Below are 14001 nucleotides of genomic sequence, written 5' to 3' on the forward strand. Positions count from 1 at the left end.
TCTGAAACTGAGGACAACTACCCAGCCTGGCTTGCAGGGGGGTGGGGGAAGAAAAAGATATTTTAGTAGCAGCAGCTAACCTTCAACAACTCAATTTTTACAGCATTCATAAATCTGACAACTTATTATAAAGCAGCTGTAACTCAGGACAGGATTTGCAAAGGAATTAATTTTATTTTAGAAATCACAGTATCCTTAGAAAGGTATTGTGTGCGAGCACAATATTGCATGCTAGCATCCAGCATTCCCACCAATCAAAATTTAACAAAAAACCCTACAACGCCCATGTGTCGACTACACCAGTCACTTGTAAGGATACATATGTTTAGGAGAGTGTTTGCCTAACTGAATTATATTTAAGGAAATACAAGAGGAAAAGTGACAGTATCTTCTCTTGCAGTCTGTTCGTTCTGTAGCCTAGTTCAGTCTGTGATCTAGTTCTTAGCTCTCTGCAGAAACTTCACAGGTGCTTGATCTTCCCCTACAGTCAGTAAATTATCCTTTTTTATCTTGCACTCACTGACCTATGCTTTCTTCCATAAAGGCTTCGATTGAGTCTAGTCCCACTACATGCTTCTGAACATGATTGGGAACTCCAGTTGAGCAGCAGGCTATAAACCCTATGCAAGGCTTCAGTTTTATTTCCTCTCATGAAAAAGCTCCAAGACTAGGAAAAGGATGTTTGAAATTAACTACATGTGACACTCATTAGTTTATGCCTCTATAAAAACAACCAATAAAAAAAAAAATTAATTCATACACAATTCACAAAAAAACATCAATCCCTGCAGCTTCAATAGAAAGCTCCTAACTCTACGTCAGAGTGAATTTTATTTTTTCACTAAAGATGGTTTTCAGCATATTGTAATGTCAACAAGCCAAGAATATTTACATATAAATAAGCAATGAGGAAAACAATTTAATTCCAAAAAGAAGGATGGCTCATAAGAACAACTATCGTAAATTCCTTTCCCTTTCAGCTATATAACAGTTATGAAAACCAATGAACATAGGCTGACATTCCTCATCAAATTAATGCAATTATATACTTTTACTTACCTAAGTGAAACATATGCAGCTTCTTGTCGGCTCAGCTCAGTTTCAGAGTCCAGTGCTCTTCTTGCCAATCTTTTCATCTCAGTTTCCAGAGAATCGATGGTGTCTTTCATTAGCCTCGCTTTGGACATCTGTTCTAACCGTTCACTATCTAACTATAAATATAATTAAACATAAAAAGCTGAAAAAAGCTGATTTATACATAGAATTTCTCCTATTAATTCAAATTATACTCTGTTTTTCGCACAAATCTTTTACTGAAGGAGAAATGTCTGAGTATCTCATTTACTCACGGCCTGACTCCCAGTCTACTGAAGGTAGTTCACAAAGAGCTGAAATGTGATTTTGCTTCCTTTGAGGAACAATGAATTTCCAATCTTTCAGATCTCTGGGAATATTTTCATTTATTAAAATTTTAGGCTGGTAATTATGCCCAAGGGCAAAAATGTTTGGCATTGATCAACATTAAAAGTTTTCAGTGCAAAATAACATAACAGAAAACATTATTATGAGTGTATGAAGGAAGAAACCACTGTTTGGGATACAACACTACCAAAGGTGGATTTAGGCCTCTACTAAGTTCGATAGGTATGCCGACAACTGGGTACAGAAATCGCTGTAAAACATTTGCATAAAGCACTATATCACCAAGTTACCACCATGAGGCCTTTACACCTGGACCTAGAACAAAGAACGGGTCTAGAAACTCTTGCACAGACTCCAACAAAGCTAGTTTGAAATCTCCAGTTTAAAGAAAGCTGTGTTTCATTATTAAAATGCTTGCACTTAACATTTAAAGAACTATCCTTTCTAAATTATTTGAAACAACTCTTTTAAGGTAAAAAATTCCCACCTCATGCTTCTCCTCATTTACTGATTCTTTCAGTACTAATTTCTGTGTTACTATAATCAAAGGTCAGACTGCTGAAGAGCAAGTCAGTAAACCTCTAGTATGCAGTATTTTTCAAAACCAGTACCATAAATTTCATATTTATGTATAGCCCTCAAAGGTTATCAAATGAACTGAAGAAATAAGATGATGTACCTAAAACATCATATGTCAAACGTGTGGTTAAAGTTAATTTACCGCTCCGAGTACTCAGAGCTATTTAAGCCTACAGTGTATTCTTCATCACAGATGTACTCAGTTTAATATTATAATCCTTGGAACTATACTTATAAACTTGGTAGGATTTAAAGTGCTGAAGGGGAAAAAGAAAATGAACCAGAATTTATAACCACAAAATCTAGAAGAAAGATACACTACAGAAATCAACATTAATCTACCTAAAAATCAAGTTTTACCAAGACTGTAAATATACGTAACTTATATTCACTTTAATTATGCTTTCATTTTCTATTTTAGCGCCATATGTTAGCAAATAATTGCACAGACAAGTAACTTAAACCATATTAAATAGGACTTGCCAGAACAGTACAATTACATTTGATTTTGAAGCATCAGGTCTTAACAATATACAATCATAAGATAATTCACAGTGGAATGGACTCCTGGTCTCTAGTCTAAACTCCTGCTCAAAGCAGGGCCAGCTCTGAGGTAAGGTTGCTTAAGGCTTTGTCCAGTCCAGTCTTGAAAAACTTCCAAGGCCAGAGACTGCTCGACTATCCTCATGGGACAGGCATTCAGCCTGAACCCTTCTCATTTCAACTGATGCCCATTGTTACTCATCCTTCCACCATGCACTACTGTGAAAAGGCTGTTTCTGACTTCTTGATGAGTACTGGCAGGTAGGACTTAGGTGCCCCTTAGCCACCTCTGCTCCAGGTGGAACAAGCCCAGTTCCGCCAGCCTCCTCTCATAGAGGAAGTGTTCCAGCCCCAAGTATTGTGGGAGCCCTCCATTAAACTTGCTCCAGTTTAACAATGTCTTTCTTGTACCACAGTGGCAAAACTGGATGTGGTATTCCAGCTGTGGTCTAAGGAGTACTCAATAAAAGGGGACAATCACGTCCCTTGAGCTACTGGCTGTATGCTGTTAGCACAGCCTAGTACACTCTTGGCCGCCTTTGCCGCCACAGCCCACTGCTGGCTTATGTACAGCTTGCTGTACACCAGGGCCTCCAGTGCCTTTTCAGCATAGCTGCTCCCAAAGCCATTGGTCCCTAACTTGTATTGGTGCCAGTGGCTCTTCTTCCCAAATCCAAGAATTGGTATTCATCCTTGTTGGATTTCATAAGGTTCCTGTTGCCCATTCTTCCTACTTGTCTTAGTCCCTGTGGATGATAGCCCTGCTCTTCAGTATATTAACAGTTTTCCCTGATTTGGTATTATCTGCAAACTTTATGAGCGCACATTCTGTTGCCTCCTTCAGGTCACTAATAAAGATGCTAAACAGGACAGGCCTCAGAACAAACCCCTGTGGTGCTCCATGTTAACACTCTCCAGGCCAAGTACAACCCATTAACTGCTACCTGATAAGATTCACCATACAATCAAATTTTTCCCCACCTAGCTGCCCAACCATCCAGACCATAATATCCTAACCTGGATACAAGAACACTGTGGGTAACAGTGTCACAAGCCTTGCTGCAGTCTTGGTAAATGACATCCACTGCTCTCAGCCTGTTGTTTCCTGATAGAAAGCAGTCAGGTTGTTCATGGTTAATCCTGCAGGACCATCACCTGTATTACATTTACAATTCCATAAATAATTATGTTCCCTTACATTTTGAATAGTAGTTTCTAGCTCTTCAATTCTCTGTTCCAAATGAGCCTTTTCATTAAACGCAGTCTCTTGGGAAATCTGTATCAAACAACAACAACAAAATCACATATAGAACAAGTCTGAACTCACCACAGATGTGTAATGCAATTAACTCTCAGGATTAGAATAAAAACCTTTAGCAACCTTAATTACACTACTAAGTAGTTTTCATGTTAAAATAACCTTGGGCTGGGGGCAGAATCAAACCTTTAACTGCTCCCTGAGGCTATCACGTTCCGTAGTCATCCTTCGGAAATCTGACAGTGCTGTATCCCTTTCTGTCTCCACATGCCTTAACATAGCTTGAGCTGTCACAGTACTTTTACGAGTCCTGGGGCATTTGATAACTTTCTGACGAAGTTGGGAAATCTCTTCCTGTGCCTGTTTTTAAAAACAGTGGCATACCAGAAATATGGAATAGATAATGTAATATATTACTGTGGCATATGGCTGGTAATGCAAAGCATCCCAGAAACTGTGTAATATAAAAGAAGTAGTAATGATTTGTGCATATATTCTTTGATTCAGGAAAGCATTCTTGACTCAGGACAGCACTTACAAACTTGTATTTAACTGGCAGATTCAAATCACAGATCTTCCATAGCTGTTTTCCTATTTTTAAACACGTTTTGCATTTTTTTCTTTTTCACACTAAACCAAAAATAGGATTTTTTTCTTGCACATCACCTTATTTTAGTTAATCATACAAATATAAATAAAATTACCTGTTCATAAAGATTGACAATTTTGTCTCTCTCAGCTGTTAAAACTTTGAAGTTACCCTGAATTTCTGCCACATGGCGCTCATATTTTTTCAGCGTTGACTTAAGTTCTTCACGTTCTCTCAATATTTTCAAAACTTCCGGATCAGAACTCACTCCCTTAAAGAATAAGGTGATATAAGGTTGAAGTAGAGAAACAAAACTTGGTACACTTTCTTATTACATCTGGTTTGAAAATTTCTATGAAAGATTTAATATGCCTTCCAGCTTAGTAACCTCTATGTAGTCAAGACTGTACAAATATATTTCTTAGTATTAGAGACAAGATATACATACCATTTTCTAAAATACACATTTATGTTGAGCAGCAAATGTCTATCACAAATGGTACTGACAATCACGTTAAATGTAAGCAGTTGTCAGTAACCATTTAAAGTGATATACATGCATGTGCTGTAAAGCAGCATTAAAATTCACATTATTGGCCCATTCCCATCTTATGCATCCTTCTGTTTATAATCTATTAGTTTTTCTTCCTGGTAATTATGGCTTTGGTAGTTTAGCATAAGACAAACCAATATTTTAAAAAATGCATTCCTCCCCTTCCAAAGTGTTTTCCCAAGCTCACCTGGATGGATAAAAAATTTTTTGACATGCTGCCACAAGTAGAGGTTCGCTTGGGACTTGAAAATGTGTTTCTAAATACCTTCAGCAAATTCTCAGTCTCACATTTATAGTAGTCTCTGTCCTCTTCCAATGTCTTAATAAAGGTATCAAGCCTTGAAGGTGACTTCCCTTGCTTTTTTTCAGCTTCTGTTTGTAAAATAACCTGCATATGCAAAAATGAGAGAATTCATTCACTGAAACAGAACTTTTGTAATGAATGATACTTCAATGTAAAATGGATAAACGTATTCTTCGAAATCAAGATGGAGCAGACACCTAATAAAAATAAATAGCCATTTAATACTTTAAAGTAACTTTTGAATGTCTATATTTTATCTTTTTTTTGTTATACTGCAGAATAGGTCTCCAATGTCCTTCTAAAATGGATCTAACAGAACAGAAAAGGACATAAAAGCTAAATGTTAATTAACTTGGAATATATCTGTTCAAAACTAAGGAGGACAATAAAGTAGATTTGTATGGAATATCTCACGAATTTTTAAATATGAAATAAATTAGGCCATTATGTTTCCTTAAGATCCATGAAAAGTGAATTTTTGAAACGGAAATAAAGTAATGTGCAAAAAAGTAAAGTTGATGTCCAGGAAGTCATCTAGGGGCCTAAAACATATTTTGAAGATAAACTGCAATTCCAAAGTTCAAAATCGCACACCAAATCCCCCTCTGTCGCAATCTATCTGTTGGAAGTACCTGGATTCATGAAAGTTTAAGTACCTAGGGGATACTAAACCCTGCAAATTTATTATTTTCTTAAGAAACATGCAGAAGTAGGTCTTTAAATCCCTGAAAAGTTGTAAATTAATCACTTAAATCTCTCAGTGAATCTAGCTCTCAAATCCTAAAATTTCTGGCTGAAGGACTGAAATCTTTCTAGAGTAATTGAGCGGTAAGCTCTACATGATCAGAGTGGTTTGTTTTTTTCCAGAGGGAGTTCTTTGCAGGATTGTGGCATAAGCTCAAATATTTTATACAGGGAAAAAAAACCCCCAAAACCAAAAAACAAACCTCCCACTGCCCTGAAATTTGAGACAAAACTTTAAATTACAGTAAAGAAGTATTTTTTTGAACACATAAAAAAATCCCCATCAACTTATATGGGAAGCAAGTGAATGAGTCCACTTAATAAATTCAAATGTTAATTTAAGTTGGATTTACCCCTGGCAAATATTTCTACAATTACAACACTGTATATATTTCAAAATATTCCAGAAGTATCATTACACTTTAAGGAAGACAGAATACTAAGATAAAAATTTTAAAGAGAAAATGAGACTTCTTTCTGGTTTGCAAGTGATTTACAAGGTATTCAAAACAGTTACATGCAATTCCGCAAAAAAAATAAGATTCTCAAAAGCAAAATCATGACAAGCTAGTTGCAAAACAGAAACAGATTCCCATCCATCTAGAGACAGAGAACTACAAATGAACACAGATATGTTTATCCATTCTATAGCTTGTCCATTATCAGTGAAAACAAAGCAAGTGAAATTCACTTGTGCAAGTATTAATTTCATGTGGAAATGACTTGATTTCATAGCTACATACATATTAAGGATACATGTTTAACTCACAGCTTTTAGTGTTTTCACTGTGTATTCCAGCTTCTTTATCTTGTTCTCCTGGTGTCGAATTTGAATCTACCATAAAAAAAATTGAGAGCAAGAGATGCAGTAATTTGGATTAAACATTAGTGCAAATCCAGCATTTTAGCTCAACTGTTCTAGTTCAAAGGAGCATTCTGTACATGTTTTCTAGTTTGACTAGGCTGAAAGCATACTATTTATTAACAATAATCTAGAAGGGAATCAGTTAAAAGTCCAGGATTAGGAAAAACAGTAACAGTTGAGTTACTCTCAGGTGAGTGAATGAAAAAGGAAGCATGAAGCATGGGATACCTTGTCCCAGAACTGTTTTATCGAGAAACTTTTGAAAACAGGGACAGCTTGAATCTACCTATGAGCTAAAGAATTGAGTATGCAGTTACACTAACTGCAAACAAAGAATATGCTTTCTCCCATCTGACTGCTACTACTATATCACGCAATTGCATGTGCATAGAATGCAATTCTCCATTATCCTATGAAATCAAAAAATTATTTCACTGAAATTACATTCTTTCCAATTGCAAGTGTGATTTTAATCCTTGAACCATTCTACACTTGAAAAATACCACAGTGGCCAGAATCTACTCCTTCCTCATCCCAGCAAAGATACTTCAAAGCAGAAACAAAAGCTGGAAATTCAGCCCAAAAGGTCAAAAAACCCACCCAAAACAGCTCCCCGTATTATTAGCAAACCACACTAAAATATCACTGCACAACATTAATTCTAATAAGCAGACACCTTTGCTTCCTCGAGCTCCTTCTCAGCAGTATTCAACAGCAATTCTTCTTCCAGCTGCTCCGATAGTTTGCCAATTACAGCAAGTTGTTTACACAGATGATCGTTTTTACAGGTGACTCTATCCACTTGACTTTCCACCACTAGCTTCTTATCAAGCAGTTGTATGACATGTTGCCTTAGCTCATGGTTTATCCTCTTCAGATCTTCAATCTATGAGGACAAGGAGGTAGAAAGTATTTTACTTTATCCTCAAGGATTTGCAGAGATTACTTAATAATAAGATGCAATTTATGCTTAACAAGCAAAAAACCCAAAGATTATTCACAAATGAAGAATATACACACTACTAGCACCATTTTGAACAGATTAATTTTGAAGGGTTCTGGACAATGGAGAATCTGATCCTTAACGTTTCTGCTAAAAACTGTCTCAAGCTGGGCTGCCACTACAGTTATTCTCCTACAGTACTGCAAGGGGAAATGTCTCTCCAGGCCTGGTCGCACGTTTCCAACAGTTACTCACTATAGTTCTGTTAGATCGTAGGAATGCCCTTCAATCCTCCTCTTTGAGTTTGGCCCATACCCTTCACACATACCTCACAAAGGCCAGCAGAAATGTAGCAAATTGGTAATTAATATGAATTCATCAATTAATATAAGATTAATGATTTCCCTGAAACAATGTTGTATTTTTAGAAAAATATTATATGGCCTTTTTGTAAGAAGCCAGAAGTTGCTAACTATTTTGGCCATATCAATTTATTGTAACATCTCAGTCTACAGGAACATTACTGCCTTATATAGCTTTTCAATTTTCCAAGTCCTCAGATTTCCTAAAATCACAGCCCAATCAAGATATGGATACAGTGCGACACACAAACTCCATTGCTTGCACAGGCTGATCCTGTAATGCATGAGAAATCAGTATTGTTGAATTCTGTGAGGTTCACGTGATTCTAATAGTCAGAGAGCTTTCTTCAGGTACTACTAGCAGTGCACAAAAATACATCTTGAATTATTTAGGAAGACCTGAAAGATGCCTTGTGACAAAAAGCTTTCTGGGTGGGCTCTGTCCTGTAACATCCTGTAGTAGTTAATTTTGCCGTTTTGCCACTTCTGCCCAATGGGTATACAAATATATTAGAAGAGTGAAAAAAAAAAAAAAAAAAGAATTTATTTTCATTGTCATTTTATTATTTTCATCAAGTCTGATCCAGCTAATGATGCTGAATTAATAACAAAGCACAGTTATAAACCTGAAAATGTGGTAATTATGGATTGGTTGAGTGGAAAAGTAGTTTAAAAAAACCCCCCAAAAACCCCAAAACCAAACCTCATCACACCACAGAAAGCATCCACAAAGGGCAGTAGAGACAGCATCTGTACATCTATGTTTTCAGATTCCTGCACTTTTATAAGTTATAAAATAATAGAGCTCTGCTGTAGCTGGAGGAAGTTCACAATGACACCTGCTCTACATGGTGGGAACAGGAGTGCCAATGAAGGGCAGGGAGGCTAAATCCTACTCTTATCTGAATGTACAAACAACACTTAAAATGACGAAATTTAAGTCTGAGTCACGTCTACACCCCCAAGCCTCAAGTAATTGACTACACCAAAAGTGGTTTTGTTGTTCCATACAGCCAACCTGTATCATAGCTTAAGTCTTTTCCAACCTAAATGATTCTATGATTTTCCCCCCTCATCTTCTCTTGGATAACCAAGAAAGTTATGGCAAGCACTCAGAGATACCATATTTAGACTACAAAATTAAGGGTTCTTCATGGAAAATACCATTTTAGAAATTTACTCTGCTTTACACAGACAGGAATTATAATTTGAACACCTTAGCTAATTACAGTTGTGCTCATAATGCTATGCGATGAAAGCAACCTGTAAGCAAAGTTACCAAGCACTTAAGGCTTTATAGACTCAAAACCCAATACCAACACTATCAAAAAATACTCATAGCCATAAAGAATCATAAAGTACAAATAACCTTTGCTCCTGTCATGTTATTGCATTCTGCTTTAGCTCATGAAAGTTTGTTGCAGCAATATAAACTGGCAAGGAGAATGCTACCATTTAACTTCTTAAGCATAAAAGGATGGAGAAAAGCATCTTTTTCTATTTCAACTATATCAAAATAGAGGAAATGCATGATAAGATGAAATATGGACATTACTTATGAATTACATCTATCAGCATCTTCTCAAATATAGAGCATGGCCAGTAACATTTGTAAGTGTTCAAATTCTGTTCAATTCCACTGAACATAGGGATATGGAGCTAGTTATCATCAACTCACATTACTGTCGCTTATGTTTCCTTAGAAATTCACAAACACTTTGAAATACAAGAAGGAAGAGAAAGACGGAGTGCTCTCTAGCAGCTTTTTCAGAATAAATATGATAAAGCAGGGTTGCTGGAATGAGTCCCTCAGTGAAAGGTTAACAAGTCACAGTGAGGCAGGGCAAGCGGCAAGCACACCAGTGCCTCACACTGCTATTCAACGCCTGATAGGCTGCTCTTGTTATAACATGGGAAGTAGCCCACAGGTTTAACAATATGAACATTCAATTACGCACCAGCAGGAAGTTATCACCACCAGCATGACCACAACAATTTCTCTCCATGCTCAGATTCAAGAGTTTCAAGGAAATTTAGGGCAGCTGGTTTGATGAGTTACCACATTCATCCTCATCTGAATCAAATCTCTGCCACCAATTATCAGTCTGACCATCAGCCTCAAGGTATTTTTAAGCACCACTATAAGCAATAGTTCGGTTTAAGAGTAAGCTGACTTAATTTGGGGTATCTACAAAGATGCATTTCTACAAAGTGAGTCCTGTCATAGATTTTAGGCATTCATCCTAAAATTAATCATGCCCTAGGACTATCTCTGACGATAAAGATAGCCTAGACATCTCTATTACAGTCATCATCACTATTGACATGTCAAATTAGATGAGGTGAATCCCATCGTAATATTCTGTTCTCTCTGACAGAGGCACTCACAACTGTCTCCACTTACATGCATTGCTTTAGTCTTTCCAGAAAAGGAAGAGAACAGATCAGAGTCATTTACAAGCTATTGGTACCTTCAGTATCTCGCTGGGCATTGAGGACTCAAATTTACAGATAGAATACAAAGTATTTGCTCACTCACAATGCTACTTCGACTCAACTTGTAAAAGAGAATTTTTTGAAAAACATGGTGATATTTATATTTCCTAAAATAGCTATTACTTATGCTTGCCATAAAGTGGTAAAATTTAACTACTGCTGTTGATACATTTCACGGCCATCCTCTGAACTGCGATAATGCAACCCCCTTGCAACCGGGATGAAACTTCGCGCTAAACTTCACACAGCACTAAAGACATTTGCAGCGCGACCAAAAGAATTCAGAGATAGTAAACTTTTTAGGCTGATTAAGTCCCCCAAACTGTTTCTGAGTTCCAAGTATTTCAGTATTTAATCGTTTAAGATGCTCCTTTCCTCCTTGTTCTCCGCAGCGTACACAGCAGCGGTACCTGAAATGCCCGCGCCCCCTGCGCTGCCGCCCTCCTTACCCCTCGCCCCCGGCCGCTCGGCGAACACCCACCCCCCCACCCCCCGAGCGGGACGCCGAGGCATGTCCCGCCGAGGCAAGTCCCGCCGGTGTCTACCTTGGGGCGACTCCCCGCTCTCCCCCTCCGGCTCATGGCAGCTGCCGGGGCCAGGTGAGGCACCTGCCGCTGCCCGCCCCGCGCACTCACCCGCCGCCGCGCCCGCTCTCCGTCCCGGCCCAACGGGGAGCTCCCCGCGCCCCAACGGCTGCCTCCCCTCCGCGTTCCCTGGGCGCCCGGCAACGGCCGGCGGGCTGCCGCACCCTCCCAACCGCCCCTCTCAGCCTGCCCAGCGGGGCTGGGGGAGGCAGGAGGCGGCGGGACAGCCCCCACGTCTCTGAAGGCTATCTCCTCAGCCCTGGGGACGGCCCTCGGCGCCAGCAGGCAGCTCCTCGCCTCCCCGCGGCCGCACAGCTAAGGCGGGAGGTGGTTCATCTTCTCCCAGGTAGCTGAGTGAAAGCTTTGGCTAGTCTGGATGGTTGTGAAGGGCCGTAGAACCCCCGACTCCAGCCTCCCCCTGAAGGAAAAGCTACCCATCACCATTACATTCTCACAATATTGCCCTTCCCCCTGAGGCTGTTCCACCTCCTTGGGCTGGGAGTCCTGCTGGACAAAAGCCAAGCAGCTGCAATGGACATACCAACTTCTGGCACAGTACCAGCACAACAGCTTAAGCTGAGTAGCTCTGTGTAGTGAGCATGCAGTCTCTGTACTTTTATGCTCTTTAATCTTGCTTTCAGAAATGATCATAATACCTGGTGTCCTTACAGGGGTGTACGACTGACATGCTAGAGGCAAAACCAAATGAGAGGTTAGAAATAATCCTAAAAAAATCATAAAAAACCCTGATGCACTGTAAAATCTTGTACAAAATTATCAGTAAAACCCTTTTCCCATTAATTCTGATATAAGTATTTATAAGCGCTGCCTTCATAGAAATTTTAATTATTTCTTTACTTGGTTTCATCTTGGGAGGTTTTTGAGTAACTCTTACCTATTAAAATATATCTTCCAGATACCAGGTTTATGACTTACAGCATAATTCCTCAATAAACATTACTAAAGTAAAGAAAAGGTGCTCATACTTCTTTTTGGATTTAAGTACGAATGAGTATTTAGTGACTGGTTGCTGCTATATCCTTTTGAATGGCTTTTTTTGTTGCGGGGGGAGCTAAGCTAAGTCTCTTAAGTGACATAATGTTGTCTCCAGACCTCAACAGATAAAAAAGACTACTTCCTCAAATAATAATTCAATAATTCATAGTTATTTGGGGATGGAGACAGGGAGGTGATTGAGTATCACAAATTGGCATACCCTGACATATGCAATAATACCTCCCATTGTTGGTTTGAGTGGATTTTTTTTTGTTTTCAAGCACCCTTAACCACCTTTAACTCCAACCTCCCTGCACACATGCAGCATAGTCCTCACCCCTAATTAATCCAAAAGCCTCAGAGAAAGGGAGAAGCAGCATGAGCAATGCTAACAGGTCAGAAGATTGCAGAGACAAAGCCAAATAGCCATGCCTTGTCAGTCCAGCCCCAGGATAGAAGACGGGTATGGTAAACTGCTACAGCTGATCAGCTGGGACAGGCAGGGAGCTCAGCTGAACACCTCTACTCTGAGTAGGTTCATCTCTTTCAGAAACTACTATCCAAGGAGACACTTTCACAGATGAAAACTCCAACAATTGCCATACCTCTCTGGCGTGACAAGAACAAGTGTTAGCTAAGAAAGACTTAATCTTGTGAAAATAGCCTTCCTTTAATTAAACCTCATCTTCTATCAAACACCTGTCTAATTTACATATGTATTTGTAAGATATCAGTGTCAGTTGTATTGTCCAGAATAAATACTACCTTTAACGTTAAACTTGTTTCTTGACAGTATCATGCATTAGCTTCACACATATGATAAACCCCAGTCTGAACTCATTCCTGTTTTTTAATGCTAACATATTGACCGGTTTACAAACATTGTAAAGTTAAAAACATCAAGGTATTACAAGGCTAATTACGTTTTTCTTTATTCCACTAGCAAAAATCATAAGTAATTTCTTTCGTGTGTTTTCTTATACCCCATGATAGGAGTTCTTATTTACAGCACCTCTGTAAGGCATTGGTGCAGATTCTATATTCTGGAGACAGTGCTGGGTAAATGACAGGAGGGGGTTTTTTTTGGCAACTGCCACTATTCAGCATTCATGGATAGAGCTCACCTTTCTGGAGATTAGGAGTAATACCTCTGAAATATGATCTCCACCCAAAAACAGAGAAGAAATTGGAAGATTTTAACTTCCAGAAAAAGAGCAAGAGAAACAGTCTTTTTCTTCTCCTCATCCTGGATTTCTTTTAAGTCTTACTTTCTGATTTTGCCATGGTGGAAATCATCACAGAAGATTCTGCATTTTCATGTTTGTCTCCAAAACAGATGTAAAAAGATAGCATTTCAGGTTTTCATAACCTTATCAAAATTATTCCTCATGAAAATTCATTTTAGGAATAAAATTATATATTTTTAGTTGGCATTGTTCTGGTATGTCTATGGTTTTCTCTAAGTGACGTATGGTGAGTTCTCTCTTATATGTTAATGCTGGTTAATGTTGCTTTGCTGTTTGTGTACCAAACAAAAACTTGTAGATCAAAACAAGGTGCACAAGTCCACGGGACCTGATGAGTTGCATCCACAGGTCTTGAGGGAACTGGCGGATGTAGTGGCCAGGCCACTCTCCATCATATTTGAGAAGTCCTGGCAGTATGGTGAAGTTCCCACTGACTGGAAGAGGAGAAACATAACCCCCATTTTTAAGGATAAAAAGGAAGACCCAGGGAACTACAGGCCGGTCAGTCTCACCTCT

General features: G+C 38.7%; 1 protein-coding gene across 1 annotated transcript in view; it reads right to left on the bottom strand.

Moving 5' to 3' along the window:
* Positions 1–14001, bottom strand: part of TSGA10 (testis specific 10) — a 39749-nt gene that overhangs the window by 20330 nt on the left and 5418 nt on the right. The window contains exons 2-8 of the mRNA XM_054813701.1: positions 7534–7743; positions 6762–6827; positions 5132–5332; positions 4507–4662; positions 3989–4162; positions 3743–3820; positions 1060–1211 (exon numbers count right to left, since the gene is read on the bottom strand). Coding sequence (XP_054669676.1) covers positions 1060–1211; positions 3743–3820; positions 3989–4162; positions 4507–4662; positions 5132–5158 — 587 coding nt within the window. The 5' untranslated portion in view covers positions 5159–5332; positions 6762–6827; positions 7534–7743. The remainder of the gene's footprint in view (positions 1–1059; positions 1212–3742; positions 3821–3988; positions 4163–4506; positions 4663–5131; positions 5333–6761; positions 6828–7533; positions 7744–14001) is intronic.

Source organism: Grus americana, chromosome 1 (genome assembly GCF_028858705.1).
Source record: "Grus americana isolate bGruAme1 chromosome 1, bGruAme1.mat, whole genome shotgun sequence".
Taxonomy (NCBI): Eukaryota; Metazoa; Chordata; class Aves; order Gruiformes; family Gruidae; genus Grus; species Grus americana.